Source organism: Electrophorus electricus, chromosome 14, assembly GCF_041902795.1.
Source record: "Electrophorus electricus isolate QZ-2024a chromosome 14, ASM4190279v1, whole genome shotgun sequence".
In the NCBI taxonomy this organism is placed as follows: Eukaryota; Metazoa; Chordata; class Actinopteri; order Gymnotiformes; family Gymnotidae; genus Electrophorus; species Electrophorus electricus.
In genome coordinates this window covers 68,519-88,512 of record NC_137510.1, presented here as the reverse complement: position 1 = coordinate 88,512, position 19,994 = coordinate 68,519, and the positions used below count along the sequence as shown (strand labels likewise).

Genomic DNA, 19,994 nt, shown 5'->3' with positions numbered 1-19,994 from the left:
ACCTTAACCGTAGTCCTATCCGTAACCCTAACCCACTAACCCCAACCCTAACCTTAACCGTAGTCCTATCCGTAACCCTAACCCACTAACCCCAACCCTAACCTTAACCGTAGTCCTATCCGTAACCCTAACCCACTAACCCCAACCCTAACCTTAACCTTAGTCCTATCCGTAACCCTAACCCACTAACCCCAACCCTAACCCTAACCTTAGTCCTATCCGTAACCCTAACCCATTTCCTCTACTGCCTTTTTTAACATGAAACCCTATAGGAAGTGACCGAATGGCAGAAAAAAGTGGACACTCAAAAAAAGTGCACATTGTAGATGGGGTATGTGACTTATCAGAAAGGTTTAATTCCTATCTTAATTCTTAGCTCCAACACAAAAACTAACCATTTTAACACTAGAATGACTAAAACGATGAAAATTCTACCTATGTGGGGTAAACCAGCCACACAGTAGTCCACTCCCCTATTGTGACGCGATTGGTGCCTGTTATCTTGGTAATAACACAGTCCATTGCAAGCACTGACCCCCACATCCACAGAAAGCTTGTAAAATACTGAAAATAACTAACATGATGCCTGCAAAGTGTCTACTGAAGTTTACTTCTATAGCACTTTACACACACAGCTTCAAGACATGTTTCAAGAGTTACAATCTGCATTGTCTAACATATTTAAGGTTTTCTGTGTTACATATTTTTAAGAACAAGCCAATATATTATGTTTTCTTGCAAAGTACTGTCATGCAGCATACTATAAAGTGATATCTTCCCATATCTTGGTTTATTACCATACGTTGGTATATTACCATGTCTTGCTATTTTATCATATGTTGGTATATAACATCCTCTAAATCTACAGTCACTACTGACCTTAATAGGTAAACCTATCTTACAGGTGCTTTATATACCTTTGTTATGCACAATTTGTCACCCAGGCTCTACCCATTCTATCACTGACCACAGGGTCACTGCTAGGGGCACCACCCGGGTGGGGGTTCACTTTCAGCGTAACAGTGAAACATCACTGGTAGTGTCTGGGTAGTAGGTGTCAGGCTGCTATGAGTGTGTCAGGGACAGTGGTGTTCCTGGAGATTTTACACATGTCTGTGTCACTGCTGAACTGAGAGTTTTCCACTCTCCAAAAAGATTCAGCCAACAATAGTTCTGCAACAGATCTCTCACGTGCCCCCCTAAAATGTTAATGAAATGGAATCAAATATTGAGACTTCTCAAATAATTATATTAACGTGGAAAGGTTTGGAACAATATTGTGACAACACTAATCTCTAACTATGGGAAATCCTTACAATATAAAGTTCATAGCTTGCAGTTATGTCCTCTTATCATGACTGTTGTGCAGAACTAGTTGATGAAATATTACCTGCCAGTCATCTCACTTCTGCCATTGTCTGTGGTGGGGTAATGTGCTCCAGTGTTCAGCAGATAATGTGCATTGGATAATGTTCATTGGATAATGTTTGCTAGATAATGTTAGATGGGTGATGTTAGAGGGGTAATGTTAGTGGGGTAAAGCCAATGACATATTAGTGGGGTAATGTTAGAGGTGTAATGTTAGAAGGGTAACGTTAGAGGGGTAACGTTAGAGGGGTAATGTTAGAGGGGTGACGTTAGAAGGGTGATGTTAGTAGGGTAATGTTAGAGGGGTGACGTTAGAAGGGTGATGTTAGGGTAACGTAAGAGGGGTGACGTTAGGTCGGTAATGTTAGTGTGGTAAAGAGAATGACATGTTAGTGGGGTAATGTTAGAGGGGTAATGTTAGCGGCGTAAAGCCAATGTCATGTTAATGGAGTAATGTTAGAGGGGTAATATTAGAAGAGTAATGTTAAAGGGGTAATGTTAGAGCAGTGACGTTAGAGGGGTAATGTTACATGGATAATGTTAGAGGCGTAATGTTAGTGGGGTAAAGCCAATGACATGTTAGAGGGGTAATGTTAGTTCTTAGCACTGGATGATCAACACTTTTATGTAGTTAAGTATACAGGCTTCAGAAATTTGATACATTACCTGAGCCCAAGATACACAATGCCAAGCAGGCGTTACTTCTCAGATGTTGCGCTACCAGAATTGTTTAAACTTGTATCATGCCACACACACAGCATGCTACAAGCCAATTCCAAAGCAGCAGTTAATTTTACAATGGGCATTTGGACATCTGATATAAGATTGATGTCAATGTTGAGTCTAACTGCTCCATGGGTGGATGAAGATTTCGAGTTACAACAAGCCCTGTATTGTCAGAGTCCCACACAGCTGCCAGTGAAAAGCCACATTTACATGTACATTTACGGCATTTAGCAGATGCTCTTATCTAGAGCAAATTACAAAAGTGCTTTGTCATTTACTCGTAGAATACATCCTAGTACATCACAGTAGGTTAGAGTCATACCAATGAACTAGAATACTGTAGAAATACAGGGATCAGTGCTGATACCTAGAAGTGCAAAACATGTATAAGCTCTATAACAGACAATGATAAGTGATAAGCAATACCCTACAATAAGTACTAGAGTCATTTAAATAATCCACAAATAGATGGGTCTTCAGTCTGCGTTTGAAGACTTCCACCATCTGGGATCCAGGACAGAGAATAGTCTAACACAGTGTTGCAGCAGTGGAACATAGACATGACCAGGGTTCATATGGTGTTTCAAGACGAGTTGCCAGGGCACTCACACTACATTTGTTGGTGTGTGAAGGTCTGCTGTCCCAGAGAAGCATTAGTGATGCAGTGACAACTGGAAGGAAGATTATCAAGCATTTTAAACACCTGTCACCTGTTCACGACTTCATGCCATCCAGACACAGTTAGGTCAACCTAGAAAATGACTGCAGCAAGATGTTTGTACAAAATGGAATAGCACCTCCTATATGCTTCAGTCTCTAATGGAGCAGAGGCGTGCTCTGGGGGTATACACTGCAGAGCAGGATCTGCCAGCCACGTTCAGCACGCATCAACGGGGGTTAATTGATAATATGCTGAGCCTTCTCATTCCTTTTGAGGAACTCACAAGAGAAATCATCTCATCAATAGCAACAGCTGCAGACATCGTTCCAGCCATCACAGTACTGGAACAGCTTTTGGAGAGAAGAGGCAACATAGACCATGGAGTGGGTCCTGTCATAACCACATTGTTAGAGGTAGAAGGTTCAGAGAAGGTTCAGCAACTTTTCTTGATTTTACATTTACATTTACATTTACAGCATTTGGCAGACACTCTTATGTAGATTGACTTAAAAAAGTGCTTTGTCATTTACTCATAGACTACAACTTAGCCATTACAGTAGATTAGAGTCCAATGAACTAGAATACTGTTGAAATACTGTACAGTGATTAATGTTGATGCCTAGAAGGGCAAAACATGTATAAGCGCTATAACAGACAATGATAAGTGCAATAAGCAATACCCTACAATATATACTAGAGTCATTTAAATAATCCACAAATAGATGGGTCTTCAGTCATCTTTATTTCAGACAACAATCAGTGTAATAAACAAAAACTACTAGAGTTAGTCAACAAAGGAGCAGTCAATATCAGTGCAATAAACAATACCCTACAATAAGTACAAGAGTTTCAGTTATCCCTTGATCCCAAGCAAGTTATTATTAGCCTACTTTTACTGTACACATAATAATAATAATAATAATTATTATTTTAGTCATTATTATTATTTTTATTGACTATATCTGAAACCTAGACTTTTGTCTTTATTTATGCAAAAGGAATACTTCTCAACAGAAATAGAAAGATCAAGTGAAACAGATCACATGAAACAGATGCTTCTAACTAAGCTAGAGGGAGAGACCAGACACATACCTGACCAACTGGTTACAGAAGCATCCACGGTACCTGGACCAGTTACAGAAGTATCTACAATACCTGAACCAGTTACAGAAGCATCTACAGTACCAGGACCAGTTACAGAACTATCTACAATACCTGGACCAGTTACAGAAGGATCTACGGTACCTGGTCCAGTCATAGCAGTATCCATGGTACCTGGACCAGTTACAGAAACACCTGCAACCAAAAAGCCATGTAGTTTACTGCTTTCAGTACCTGATGAAATACTTAATATTTATTGTTAGCACATACACTGACAAATGGCATTAACAAGCTAGCTAACTAACTAATGTTACCACAACCATGTCCAGGTGTCTAGGAAGTGGTGTTGGATCTTCACAGGAAATATTAGTCGGGCTGATTCATCTGAAACTATCTATCTCAATGTTTCACTCAATTAATAATTATGGACCTAACTAAATATTTTGTGAATATGGCTTGAAATATCAAAAATCAGCTCGTTAGCTCTAGCTTTATCCAGCTCACTAGCTAGTTATGGTATCACTAGCAAGCTACCATAAGAAAGGATCAGGAACACGGCTCTGTATTCATTACTAATGATGTGGTGTTTTGTACAATGTCTGTCTTATTTAGCTAGCTATATATTTTTCTGTCAGATTTTGTCAGTTTGGTTTATTCAGTGTTCTTATGCTTCTCTTCAAAATGATAAGCCTTCAACATCAGTCTGAAAGTCTCTGTTCATCAATGGCTGTGTTTACAATATAATATTTAAGTTATTCAAATTATTTTATTTTTGTGTAACCTCACTGCAAATTTACATTACATTACAATTTTAAATAGCATTGTGTTAAAAAAAATTGCATTAAGTCTTAAAAATTCAGATAATAGTTCAGATAATAGTTTATCTCTTAAATGTTTATATCCAATGAAGCATACACTTTACCAAAACCCTTGCCATTTTGGAAAGTTTAACCCTTTACCCAAACCCTAACCCTTTACTTTATGAAACCCTAACCCTTTACCCAAACCCTAACCATTTAGTTTATGAAAATGCCTTAAATGCTTTTCAAAAAGATTCTTTGCTTTGTAGAATAACATTCCTATTTATACACCATTCATACACTATGACTAGATTAGCTTGTTCACCTTGTTCAGACAGAAGATAATATAAATCAAATATGCTCATATGTTATTGACCTGCTGTTTCATATTTCTACAATAATGAGGACAAAGATAATGTGCTACAGATATCATTCTGTGCCCTGTGCATTGGGCCTGTGCTGTGATCCTGTGCTGTATCCTGTTTTGTGAGCCTGTGCTGTGGATCAATATGGATTTTTTTAACCCAGCAAACTTGAGCTAAATATCCATAACTAGATCAGTGCAGAAATGGTTGATGAAAACTGTGGCTGATCGTTGATGTCATGTACAGCCTCAAAGTGAGGTGAGGTTAGGGTGAGTTAAGGTTTGGGTGAGGGTGAAGTGAGGTGAGTGTGAGGTGAGGTTATGATGCCAACTGCTTTTGCGTGTGTGTGTGTGTGTGTGTGTGTGTGTGTGTGTGTGTGTATAATTATATTATACTTTATATTTAAAGTACTTTTGATCGGCATTTAATTTGTTTGTTTTGTTTTGTTTTGCTTTTTTCTTGCAGTGATCTGTGGCCTGTCTTCACACCTGTTGGCTCTGCTGTCTGACCTGCTGCACACTTTCCTCATACCGCTTCTGTTCTAATGCTTATGGATAATTACAAGCAAAAGAGTGGATCTCACCTTTAGCACTTAGATTACATGTAGGCTGGTGTACAAACACCTCCTCTACCCACAAACACAGGCCATGAGTGAACGTTTATACTATTTACTGTACAAGACCCCAATATAAACCAATCAGGGTAAACATTAATGAGTGGAAGAGATGATGGTAGAGGAACGAACCAACATACAGGATCCAGAACATGGCCTGGAAGGGTTGTAACACGACCCAACACCACAAGCTGCCATGGTCACCTGTGTATTCATTCATTACTTCTGAGGATTTGTCTAAGCCTTAACATAATGTCTGTTTGGTCCCTGAGAGGCACTGCATCCTAACCCTAATCTGCTTTAATCAGAAACAGCACGGGATCCTAACCCTAATCTGCTTTAATCAGAAACAGTACTGGATCCTAACCCTAATCTACTTCAATCAGAAACAGCACAGGATCCTAACCCTAATCTGCTTTAATCAGAAACAGTACTGGATCCTAACCCTAATCTACTTCAATCAGAAACAGCACAGGATCCTAACCCTAATCTGCTTTAATCAGAAACAGCACGGGATCCTAACCCTAATCTGCTTTAATCAGAAACAGCACGGGATCCTAACCCTAATCTGTTTTAATCAGAAACAGCACAGAGTCCTAACCCTAATCTGCTATAAACTGCTATAAATAAACAGCTCATTCACTCACTTTAAGGGTCAAGGGTTTAAGTACACTCCTATTTCTCCTACCCATTCCTTTGGAGAACTGTAATTGTGTTGCATTTTGGTGAGAGTACTAAGCCACAAGGACCCATTTACTTTATCACGATGATGTGTGAAGTGATGCCCACAATCTCAGAGGATGGGCGGGGTGGAGGCGTGTCTGGGGGCGGGGCGGGGGGTGTGGCTGAGGCAGGGGGCCTAGAGTGTGTCATGGTCAGTATGTTGGCAGAGAGAGAGAGACTCCTGGACAGCCTAAGGGATACCCAGGACACACTGAGCACAGCCCAGCTCCGCCTCCGTGATCTCAGCCATGAGAAAGAGTCACTGCAGAGACAACTTTCCATAGCCCTGCCTCAGGTGAGGGTTAATGCTAGCTAATAGTGATAGTACTTTAACACTTCATTAATAATAATAACAACAACAATAATAGTAATGTCTAAATGAAACTACATTTGTGTGTCTTGTCTGTTTATGTGTGTGTGTTACAGGAGTTTGCTGTGTTAACTAAAGAACTGAACACATGCCGTGAGCAGCTACTGGAAAGAGAGGAAGAGATTGCTGAACTTAAAGCCGAAAGGAATAACACACGCGTGAGAACTGCAAACATACACTCAAAAAAAAGCATACTCATACACAGACACAAACGAATACACAAAACACAAACTCATACACACAGACACAAACTAATAGACAAAATACAGATTCATACACACAGACACAAACTAATACACAAAACACACTCATACACACAGACACAAACTAATAAGCAAAACACACACTCACACACAGACACAAACTAATACACAAAACACACACTCATACACACAGACAAACTAATAAACAAAACACACTCTCATACACAGTATGACGATTCAAGGCTTAACAGGATGCAGAGAAGGGGCACGTTCAAACATGTTTTTATTTAATACACAGACGACACATCTAACACCGCACACCTCACTAAACACCTTTCAAACACCAACAACACGTACTACAACACAAGAGAAATATATACACACAAGAGGATTACACCTAATACAGAACAGGTGGACGACAGGGCGTGGCAACACGGACGAACACGCACACACACACCAAGATGTTTGAGGAGGGGGCGGGGCTGTAACGTCACACAGGCAAACTAATACACAAAACACACTCATACACAGACAAACTAATACACAAAACACACACTCACACACAGACAAGCTAATACACAAAACACACTCATACACACAGACAAACTAATACACAAAACACACACACACACAGACAAACTAATACACAAAACACACACTCACACACAGACAAACTAATATACAAAACACACACACACACAAACAAACTAATACATAAAACACTCTTATACACACAGACACAAACTAATACACAAAACACACACTCACACACAGACAAACTAATACATAAAACACACACTCACACACAGACACAAACTAATACACAAAACACACATTCATACACACAGACACAAACTAATACATAAAACACATGCGTGCTGAGGTATGTGTGTATACATGCGACTGTATATGTGTGTGTGTGTGTGTGTGTGTGTGTGTGTGTGTGTGTGATGAGAGTCTGTGCATGTGTCTGGGTGTGTGGGTGTTGAGGTGAAGGCTGATGGTTTGTGTGTGTGTGTGTGTGCTGCTTTGTGTAGTTGCTGCTGGAACACCTGGAATGTTTGGTATCTCGGCATGAGCGCTCTCTCAGGATGACAGTGGTGAAGAGACAGGCGCAGACGCAGAGTGGCGTGTCCAGTGAGGTGGAGGTGCTCAAGGCTCTCAAATCATTGTTCGAGCACCACAAAGCCCTGGATGAAAAGGTCACATTTTCCTTTTACAGTTTTGGTGCTTGCAGTACATATGATCATGGCCTGATTTCCACTGTGTGTATGCAGGATGTGTAGGAATTAACCCTAAATCTCCCATGGGCAATTGACCACTACTGGACATACAAACACAGAACACCAACCATCAGTGGACATACACACACAGAGCGCCAACCATCACTGGACAGACAAACACAGACATAATGTCAGTGTTGACTAATATTACTGTGTTAATTGTTCATTAAGGTAATATTACTGTATTGACTAACATTAACATCAAGTTGGTTAATGGATCTTCTGTAGGGTATAGGCTTATCCTGCAGGGTGTAGGGAAATCCTGTAGGGTATGGGGTTATCCTGTGGCTATAGGATTATCCTGTGTGTATAGGGATATCTTATAGGGTATAGGGTTACCCTGTAGAATATAGGGTTATACTATGGGTATAGGGGTATCCTGTAGGGTATAGGGTTATCCTGTAGGGTATATAGTTGTCCTGTAGGGTTATCGTGTAGGATATAGGGTTATCATTGTGCCACTGTATCATCGTGCCATTGTGTCTAACCAATATCAGTTAGTTGTATTTCAGCTCTTCTCAAAGTGAGTCGCTTTTGTTTTCCTGTAACTTTTGCAGCTGGTTCAGACAAACCACAAAAGGTCAGCACTGTCTACTGTAAATGCACAAGTGCACAATTAAACATAGTTACCAATTTACAGGGTTGGATTGTCCAAGTACAAGAACCCTCAGTGTTAATAAATACATGAATCCGATACTGTGGCAGGACAGTTTGAACAGGTCTTGAATAATTTGTTTTCAGAGAGCCTAAATGTTTGTATTGTACAGGATTGAATAGTTGCGGTTTATGCTGCTATAACAGAACGCTAAAGAGTAACCAACTTGATTATCAAAAATGGAGCATTTACTGTTTTAAAGACAGTTGTGACAATTTGGAATAATTTCTATCAGAAATGGGGTATACTTCAGGAATGTAAGCTTTAGACTGGTAGAGTTTGGTGTGGTGTGGTACAGTTGGCTTTAGATTGACCGTGTTTAGTAGGGTGCATTGTGGTCTAGTATGTGGACTGTGTTTAGTAAGGTGCATTGTGGTCTAGTATAGGGACTGTGTTTAGTAGGGTGCATTGTGGTCTAATATAGGGACTGTGTTTAGTAGGGTGCATTGTGATCTAGTATAGGGACTGTGTTTTCAGTCTCTCTGCCTGCTGGTAAGGCAAGCAGCTCACACACAGCCCAACACACAGCACATGCTGAGCTGCAGATGGCCTGTGCTCCCTGGGCTTCTGCTTTTTTATCTCTGGTGGTAAAGAGCTACTCTGCCTCTTTAGGAACACATTGCTTTTTCAGTTGAGCTGCTAGAACATTGTACTAACAGGTATTTTTCTTTGTTTTGTGATTTATTTTTCTTAAATTTGTTAATTAAGCAATACACTGGCTAAAACAGCTAAAGCTGGTATTTAATGTTATTTGAAATGTACTATGAAATGTATATAATATATCATTTTGATCAAACAAAGTCAAATTTCTGCCATGCTGCCATTAACAGATGCAAGCCAGGATGTCCATCATGTGATCACCAAACCAGGATATCGTGTGACCAACATGTCACTCCCTCTGTCTTGCTGAAAGCTTCCGATAACTTCAATAATTGGACAAGTGCATGTAGAGCTGGGCTGCTTTCTGGTGACTGTAAAAGTCTTGCTCTGATTCAGTTGTTTCTGCCAACACTTATTCAGCCTTATTCAGGAGAATTTATTTAGGATAGCCAATCAACCTAACCTCCATGTTTTTGGACTGTGAGAGGAAACCAGAGACCCAGGAGGAAACTCATGCCTACACGGGGAGAACATGGAAACCCGCCCATGCTCGATGTGGTGTGTTCTACATTGTTGATATCACACCGTCACCCGTACTCAGTGTGGTGTGTCCTACACTGTTGATAACAGACCGTCGCCCGTACTCAGTGTGGTGTGTCCTACACTGTTGATAACAGACCGTCACCTGTACTCAGTGTGGTGTGTCCTACACTGTTGATAACAGAGCGTCACCTGTACTCGCTGTGGTGTGTCCTACACTGTTGATAACAGAGCGTCACCTGTACTCGGTGTGGTGTGTCCTACACTGTTGATAACAGAGCGTCACCCGTACTCGCTGTGGTGTGTCCTACACTGTTGATAACAGACCGTCACCTGTACTCAGTGTGGTGTGTCCTACACTGTTGATAACAGACCGTCACCTGTACTCGCTGTGGTGTGTCCTACACTGTTGATAACAGAGCGTCACCTGTACTCGGTGTGGTGTGTCCTACATTGTTGATAACAGAGCGTCACCCGTACTCAGTGTGGTGTGTCCTACACTGTTGATAACAGAGCGTCACCCGTACTCAGTGTGGTGTGTCCTACATTGTTGATAACAGAGCGTCACCTGTACTCGCTGTGGTGTGTCCTACACTGTTGATAACAGAGCGTCACCTGTACTCAGTGTGGTGTGTCCTACACTGTTGATAACAGAGCGTCACCCGTACTCAGTGTGGTGTGTCCTACACTGTTGATAACAGACCGTCACCTGTACTTGCTGTGGTGTGTCCTACACTGTTGATAACAGAGCGTCACCCGTACTCAGTGTGGTGTGTCCTACACTGTTGATAACAGAGCGTCACCCGTACTCAGTGTGATGTGTCCTACACTGTTGATAACAGACCGTCACCCGTACTCAGTGTGGTGTGTCCTACATTGTTGATAACAGAGCGTCACCTGTACTCGGTGTGGTGTGTCCTACACTGTTGATAACAGAGCGTCACCCGTACTCAGTGTGGTGTGTCCTACACTGTTGATAACAGAGCGTCACCCGTACTCAGTGTGGTGTGTCCTACATTGTTGATAACAGAGCGTCACCTGTACTCGCTGTGGTGTGTCCTACACTGTTGATAACAGAGCGTCACCTGTACTCAGTGTGGTGTGTCCTACACTGTTGATAACAGAGCGTCACCCGTACTCAGTGTGGTGTGTCCTACACTGTTGATAACAGAGCGTCACCCGTACTCAGTGTGGTGTGTCCTACACTGTTGATAACAGAGCGTCACCCGTACTCAGTGTGGTGTGTCCTACACTGTTGATAACAGAGCGTCACCCGTACTCAGTGTGGTGTGTCCTACACTGTTGATAACAGAGCGTCACCCGTACTCAGTGTGGTGTGTCCTACACTGTTGATAACAGAGCGTCACCCGTACTCAGTGTGGTGTGTCCTACACTGTTGATAACAGAGCGTCACCCGTACTCAGTGTGGTGTGTCCTACACTGTTGATAACAGAGCGTCACCCGTACTCAGTGTGATGTGTCCTACACTGTTGATAACAGACCGTCACCCGTACTCAGTGTGGTGTGTCCTGCATCATTGGCTCTAGTTGGTCCTCAGTGCTGTTTTGGCTGATGGTGGTCAGCAATGGAGTGTTTTCTTATTTGACTGTTCAGTCTAAATTTGACTGTTTGGAAGTCACTCGGAACTCTATATACTTCTTATAAGGTGTTATGAGAAGCTATTATAACTGTTATGAGAAGCTATTATAACTGTTATGAGAAGCTATTATAACTGTTATGAGAAGCTATTATAACTGTTATGAGAAGCTATTATAACTGTTATGAGAAGCTATTATAACTGTTATGAGAAGCCTGCACCTTTGGGAAGCAGCAGTTTCTTTTGCGTTTTCTTTTGTGCAGGTTCAGAGCTTATGTCGTTCATCAGCTGTAGTCTGTTTGGTGTGTTCAAGATTAAATAAACACAGAGGATGAGGGGCGACAGTGAGATGATGGAAAGTGATCGCAGCTGTTGTTAGTTCTTTAGTATCAGTTTGATGTTCTTTTGAAAACAGATGCTCCTAGGACCCCAGGGTAGGCTGGTAATAGGAAACTGGCATAAGTTGTTTCTGTAAAAAGTAAAAGCAAAAAGAAATTTACATAATAATAACAAACATTTTTAAAAAATGAGAAAGAAATCAATGGAAGGAAACCTGTGGAGCTGATTTGTAATATACCTGGAAATTCAGCTGTTAAATAAAGTCTGTGTACCTCATTCTACTTATCTGTCTGTCTGTCTGCCTGTGTGTCTGTGTGTCTGTCTGTAGGTGAGGGAGAGGCTTCGTGTTGCCCTGGAACGAGTGGCAGTATTAGAGGAACAGCTAGCAGCGTCTACTCAGGAGGTAATCTCACACATTCTCATTACTTAGACACATATATTCACACACAAATGCATGTGTATGCATGCTAGGATACATATTCACATACACACCCTGAAAGGGCTCAATCTGTGTGTTGGACGTGGCTGTTCATAGAAAGAAATACCCTTATGAAACAGAATGCACGTTATGGAAACAAAAAAGAACTTCCTATGAAAAGGAATGTCTATAAGGAAAAGGACAGAGTCTATAATAAATACCCCCTATGGAAACAAATACCCTTGCAAATTTCATGTAGGTTTTCCAATGAGATATAGTTGCTTATTTATTGTATTTAGACCCAGTGACATGGATATAAAAAGAGAGACAAAAAACATGAGGGAGCATTAGGGTTAGGGATAGGTACACAGCGTTAGGGTTAGGGATAGGTACACAGCGTTAGGGTTAGGGATAAGTACACAGCGTTAGGGTTAGGGATAGGTACACAGCGTTAGGGTTAGGGATAAGTACACAGCGTTAGGGTTAGGGATAAGTACACAGCGTTAGGGTTAGGGATAGGTACACAGCGTTAGGATTATGGATAAGTACACAGAGCTAGGGTTAGGGATAAGTACACAGAGTTAGAGTTAGGGATAAGTACACAGAGTTAGGGTTAGGGATAAAATTATCTTTGTATTAGCTTTCCTTTAATGAGCTCATGTAAATAAATCATGTGCCACATGAAAACTAAAATATAAATGCTTTGTTAACTTTCCAGTTTAGCTGAAAAATTATATTTGTAAGCACTAACGCTAACCCTTACATAAACCCTAACCCTAACCGTAACATAAACCCTAACCCTAACCTAACACTAACCATAACCCTAACATAAACCCTAACCCTAACTGTAACACAGACCCTAACCATAACCTAACCCTAACCCTAACATAAACCCTAACCCTAACCGTAACATTAACTCTAACCCTAACCTAACACTAAACCTAACACTAACATAAACCCTTACCCTAACATAAACCCTAAGCCTAACCATAACATAAACCTGTCACCTGCCACACATAGACAGACTATATGTAGGAGGAAATGTTTGTTCACTAACAGTTCAACTGGCTCGGTGCAGTACTTAATTGATTAGGAATTTCTATTCACATTTGGGATTTTTGAAGTTTTTCTACAAATTAACCTCTTATGTATATCCCTATCAATTAATCATGCATCACACTTACCACTTAAACTCCCAGCATCACGTTTGCCACTTAAGTGTGTGACATCATTTTTACCACTGAAGCATACAATGGTGATAGATTTTAGGATGTACTAAGCTTTATTATTCTTTTGTATTTGGTCTGAAGCATTTTGTACTGCTTCTGTATATGAAAGGTTCTATACAAATAAACTTGCCTGGCCTACAGTGTCACTTAAGTGATATCACTTTAACCACCTAAACCTGTGATATCACTTTAAAGTGATGTTGTGTGTTTAAGTGGTGTGAGTGATGCTTGCTTAAGTGGTTCATGAGTATCAGCAAAATTGCCAAGCTGTTATAGAAGGAAAAACTTTCTTTCTTTTTTTTTACACATTATGCCAAAACACCCCTAACCCTTTACCCAGTCCATAACCAGTAATACATTGCACACTCCTACAAAAGGAGACAGAGCTTTAAAAAATTGAGCCAATCTTTTAGTTTTTTCTCCTTTGTTTTAATAGGTGATATCTGCCAAAGAACAAGGCAGTGGGGGGCAGAAAGGATTGGACAGCGAGAAAGAGGTAAGAGGGTTAGTGTGTGTGTGTGTGGGGGGGGGGTGTGGTTGTGTGTGGGTGAGTGGGTGGGTGAGTGTGTGTGGGTGTGTGTGTTGCTGCTGGTATGCAAGGCGACTTCTCAGTTAACTTAAAGTTAAAGTTAGTCACCCTAATTATCCCTAGTTTAAAGTTAAAGTTAGAAATCGTATAAATATTATAATGTAATGCCCATTATGTAATGCACAATTTAAATGTGAAAAGCATTCTGCTTGTATTTGTTTTTATCTCTTGTGTAGGTAATGGTCTTGTATACCTAACAGTCCTGTATAGGTAAAGGTCCTGTGCAGGAATGGAATGGCTATCACTTCTATCACCCTCTCTCTCCTCTCTCTTACTTGTTTCTACTCCCTCTCTCTTCTCTTTCTTTCCTCTGTGTTTGCACTCTCTCTTCCCTTCTGTCCATTCCTACAGGAGGACAGGGAGAGAGAGAGACAGAGGGCAGAACTTGCTCAGCTGAAAGAAAGACTCGCCATCATGTGTCGCCAGGTGGGAGAGCAAAAAGACTGAACAGTAATGTTGAACCCTAACCCTGCCTCAAACCCTAAACCTTAACCCCTAACCCTAACCCTAACCCTAACCCTAACCCTGGCTCAAACCCTAAACCTTAACCCCTAACCCTAACCCTAACCCTGGCTCAAACCCTAAACCTTAACCCCTAACCCTAACCTTAGTGCTTCTGGGAATGCTACATGAGATCTGAACACATCCCAACACCATGGACTATGAGAGTGCGCAGTCATTTCCTGTTCTAGTAGTTCATTACAAATCTGCTAGTGTTTGTAATTTGACATACTTATGAGTTTTGTTAACTGACTGGTTAGAAAATAATTTTAAATGATTAATTTACTGGTGTTGATTAATTGACTGATGTTAATTGACTGGTGTTGATTAGTGTTCATAGTTTTTGGGCAGATGGTGCTTGTATAGTTGTCTGCTGTTCATGGCCTTAAACCATCTGCAAATACTAAGAATCTAAAACACAGTGAGATTTTGATTAAAATGCTACACAAATATAAATATAACAGTCTCTGCCTCCAGGGGGAGGTATATATCCTCAAATCCATTTTTGCTGGTTAATCACAGACTCGTATTTCAGTTAAGAGTCACTGTGAAATAACATGTCATGTGCACCTGATGCATGGAATAAGACAGAATGGCATACAATAAGATTCACCAATAATCTTCACCCTAAATCTCAAACTTTTGCAGTTTATTTCCTTTATAATTTACTCCCTTGCACTACATGTGAATCAAGATATTACAAAAAAAAGATTTTTGAATATTGAAAACTTACAGCAGCTTATTTTCTCTATGCACCGTCTGTCTGACTGATGATGACTGATTGATTTTTCAGGTTGGGGAGATTGAGGAGCAGCTGGCAACTGCCAGGCGGGAATTGATCAAATCAGAAGAAGCCAATCAGAAACTCCAGAGGGAAGTAAAAGAGGTCAGATAGTCACTCAGCAAGGAGTCTCAGCTTCTGTTAAAGGAATCCACTGAGCACTTAAATCTGTGTCTCTGTGTCTGTCTGTCTGTCTCTGTCTCTCTCAGGCTCTCTGTCAGAAGGAGGATATGGAGGAGAGGATTACTACTCTGGAGCGCAGGTTAGAGTTTCATCTGTTGCACCTGCTCAGTGTGCTCATGTAGTCATTCTGAGTGAAGAAATGCAGGTACATTCACTAGCTAGAATATACTGGACATCTGGATATGAATGGATGTCTTGGCCCAAGTGTCGACTTCACTTTGAATCCTGAATGATTACTGTGCTATTTGTACAGTTTCAGATAACTAAAGTGTACAAGTACAAATCGTTCAAAAATGAACTTAAAACTGTAGGTGCACTTAGGGGTTAATAAACTTTTTTGAGTCGACTATTAGTGAAGTAAGGAAAAGAGTCCAATTTATTTGCAAAATACTAATCAAATCAGACAGATCAATATGTTAGGGTTAAATCTTATACATTTTGTATGTTTTTATATAAAATCCATCAAACTACCAGTTGATAACCTACCTCTACACAACATGGAAGCTCCTGTCAGGTATCATTGTGGCTAAAATGAGTACAGGGCTCAGTGAGGCAAACAAAAAAACACACACACTGGGAGTGACGCGAACAGTAATGCAGTGAGTACACTCTGCAGCAGTGTTTTCTGAAGTGCTGTCAGTGAGCAACATGCAGCACTAATCAGGTGATTGTGAGTGGGGCAGGTACAGGGTGTGAGTGTGTGAGTGTGTGTAAGTGTGTGTGAGTGTGTGTGTGTGTGTGTTTGTGTGTGTGTGTGTGTGTGTGTGTGTGTGTGTTTGTTTTATAACCTTCAGTTTTAGAAATCTTTGGCAAGCCATACATGATGTGTGCTTCATATAATCTGAATATTCAAAATTGTTAAAGAATCCATGAGGAAATAGTTATATAGCTGAAACGTATTATTAAAAATATGAAGAAATGATGTTAAAATACTCAAAAGGCCATCTTAACAATCTCCCTTACATCTCAATAGCAAAATAGTTGCTGTTACTGGTCTGTGAGGTTTGTTGTTCTCACTTGTGACACATGAACTGGACACCAGATGTCCTTGTCCCTAGACTTTTTTTTTGTTCCTAGACACAAGCTCATCACACACACACACTTGACGCATTGTCAATATTAGCCTCATTAGCCTCACCTTTCCTTCTTCTTCCCCTTAAGGCGTGGTATTGTTAGGTTCTCATAATTTTGCAGTGCCTTTAGATTTCTCTTTTCCATGGTTTTGACTTGTTTTTGGCCCTTTTTATGAAACCCACAGACCTACTTGGGTCTGCATTGTTGCTGACACAGGGCTGGAATTATACCAGAAAGACTTCCAGTAATGGTTATACTCTGTAAACGTCTTTTACCTCAACATTCAGAAGGCGTATATTCATCAAGCAATCAGATAATGTGATTAAATTAATTATAAGATCTTTGCTGTTTATATGAAAATATTAACAGTAACATTAACATATTCACTCAGTATCAGGGTTTAGATAGGATCAGAATAGGGAACTCTGCAAAGGTCATAAGCTATCTAAGACAGTTTGGTTTAAATTATGTTTAGCTAGGTTTACAATTAAATTTGCCCAACTGTAAATTCTTCCAAACTTCTCATTTTAGTTTTGTTTGTTATTTTCTCTCTCTAGATTACGTTTATTAACATTGAGGTTTCTATCTTATGTTCATTGTTCCTTCTTCAAGATTTTCATCTGTAGGTCCTAGTGTTTGTGTCTTGAAACATTTTTACTTATTTTGTGAAAGTCAAATATTGAGGAGAGGTTTGCTAACCGAGCTATCACATGATTTCATGAATTCTTATTTATTGGAGTACGCTTGTCTTATTGTATAGTTTTTACTTGCAAATAAACATGTACTGCTCAGAGAATTAGCTCATAATTCAGTAGCTGACCTAAATATTTTGCACAGTATTAAAAGATTTGAGCAGACTGTCAAAACCTAACCCTAACTCTAAACCTAAACTTAAGTACAGGCTGCATCTACCCTAACCCTGCCCTTCTGAACTGTTGAAAAAACTTTCTTGACAAAACAAATTCCAGCTGAGTTACCTTATAGTAATTTAGTTCAACACCAACATTGCAGTGTTTAGGTTGGTGGTAGAGTTTACACTACTACTGTTTTTTGCAGGTACCTGAATGCTCAGCGTGAAGCAACGTCTCTACACGACATCAAAGATAAACTGGAAAACGAGTTGGCAAGCAAGGAGTCTCTGTACAGACAGGTTATACACACTCTCACACACACACAGACACCACAGCACTGATTTAAAACACGTTTATTGAAAACAGCATTAAAAGTACCAGTATTCACAAAACTTAAATTTCTATATCAGTCACTTCACTTACAAAACACTGATTTAAATTCATATATAAGAATAACTAAGAATCACTTTTTAAAAAATTGCTGTGATATAGTAATGAGAATGCACTAAAGTGCATTTCTGCACACTTGGCTGTTTATTAAACAGGTAGAATGCACACACACAAACATAAAGTGGGGCTTACAACCTCTGCTCCAACGCACACAACAGTAACTAGATGAAATCGGAGTACTTACCCTCCGTAAGAGCTGTACTACGCGCAGCGTGCGTGTTGTATTTTTGTACTACGGCTCCTTTTCAAATAAAAAAATGTTAAAATAAACACTACAGTGTCACTTATATGGATATTGCTACTACTGACTGAGTGCTGAGTTTGACTGAATGAACCCTCAGAGTGAAGAGAAGAACCGACAGATACAGGAGCGTCTGGAGGAAGCCAAACAGAAGCTGCAACAGAGAGCAGAAACACTGCCTGAGATCGAAGCACAGCTTGCGCAACGAGTGGCTGCACTCAATAAGGTACCAGCACATGCTTCACACACACACACACACACACACACACACACACACACATACACATACATACTCATATACACTTAAACACAGTGTTTAGCCCCTGAGCAAAACCCTCAACCCTGAATTACTCAAGTTGTATTCAGTCAGAATTGGAAGTTGCTTTGGATAAAAGCACCAGCTAAATGCTTTAAATGTATTTATGCACTCACATGCACTCATATATTCACACTCAAATTCACATATTTACACACAAACATGCACATAGATACATGCAGGGACTAGGTTTAAGGTTAAGACGTGCTGAACTCTTGGGCTTGAAGAACTTTAAAATGGAGCATTTGGGAAACTTGCTTTTAGATCTTCTAATCATCATCAAAGACCTGACAAATCTCTCTCTCTCTCCCTCTCTCTTTCCCCCCCTCTCTCTCTCCCTCTCCCTCTGTCTTTCCCTCTCTCTCACCTCTCTCTCTCTCTCCCTCTCCCTCTCTCTTTCCCTCTCTCTCTCTCCCTCTCTCTCTCCCTGTCTCTCTTTCTTCCACTCTCGTTATGTGTGTGCCCCTGCTAGGCAGAGGAGCGTCATGGGAACTTTGAGGAAAGACTTGGGCAGTTGGAGGCCCAGCTAGAGGAGAAGAACCAGGAACTGCAGAGGGTGAGGAAGTTGTGATTTACCCTAACTCAGCTGCACACCCCATAACCTTAACTCCCTTAATAGGCAGTGATGTGCATGTATGTTATTTTTTATTTTGTTCGTATATACATGTGCATGTGTACAAGTGTGTACTTTGAATGTATGCGTTTTGTTGTGTACTTGGCATGTGTATGTGTGTATCTTTATTCATTTTTTGTGTATATGATGTGCATATGTACAGAGGGTTGGGGTGTGTGTACATGTGCAGGTGTACCTGTGTGTTTGTGCATGTGTGTGTTTGTGTGTATGTGTGTGTGTTTTTTCCCACTCCTTCTCTGTGGTTTTCTGTTCAGGCCAGACAGAGGGAGAAGATGAATGATGAACATAACAAGCGCCTCTCTGACACAGTTGACAGGCTGCTGTGTGAATCTAACGAAAGACTGCAGCTCCACCTGAAGGAGAGAATGTCTGCTCTAGAGGAAAAGGTACACACATATACTATAGTCCACCAAAGGAATTAGATGCTACTTCCTGGAGACAGGGGGGAGAAAAAAATAAAATAAATTAAAAAAATAAATAAATAATTAAAAAAAAAAAAAAAATATATATATATATATATATATATACATACACACACACACACACACACACACACACACACACACATATTATATATATATATATAGTCAAAATTATAAATTGCTTTGGATAAAAGTGTCAGCTAAATGCCGTAAATGTAAATCTTAAAGGAATACTCAACAGCCTTTAATCTTAGAAGAATACTTAATTTTTTTGTTTTTATAGTAAGCCTTTATTGTCATTACATGTGTATATAATTATATTTTGGGTGACAACCTTCCCAAAGTAACAATATATATTTAT

At 40.2% G+C, this 19,994-nt stretch overlaps 1 protein-coding gene across 5 annotated transcripts in view; it reads left to right on the top strand.

Moving 5' to 3' along the window:
* The window catches only part of LOC113589171 (liprin-alpha-3-like), a 54,131-nt gene that overhangs the window by 5,616 nt on the left and 28,521 nt on the right, over positions 1-19,994 (top strand). For 4 of the 5 annotated variants that reach the window (XM_027028682.3, XM_081696079.1, XM_081696078.1 and 1 more), the window contains exons 2-13: positions 5,487-6,652; positions 6,784-6,885; positions 7,968-8,132; positions 12,273-12,347; positions 14,028-14,087; positions 14,532-14,606; positions 15,475-15,567; positions 15,672-15,724; positions 17,776-17,869; positions 18,362-18,487; positions 19,050-19,133; positions 19,466-19,597. In XM_027028682.3, coding sequence (XP_026884483.3) covers positions 6,401-6,652; positions 6,784-6,885; positions 7,968-8,132; positions 12,273-12,347; positions 14,028-14,087; positions 14,532-14,606; positions 15,475-15,567; positions 15,672-15,724; positions 17,776-17,869; positions 18,362-18,487; positions 19,050-19,133; positions 19,466-19,597 — 1,311 coding nt within the window. In that variant the 5' untranslated portion in view covers positions 5,487-6,400. Of the gene's footprint in view, positions 1-5,486; positions 6,653-6,783; positions 6,886-7,967; positions 10,027-12,272; positions 12,348-14,027; positions 14,088-14,531; positions 14,607-15,474; positions 15,568-15,671; positions 15,725-17,775; positions 17,870-18,361; positions 18,488-19,049; positions 19,134-19,465; positions 19,598-19,994 lie in introns of those variants that run through there. The other variant, XM_081696080.1, reaches the window with a different exon arrangement.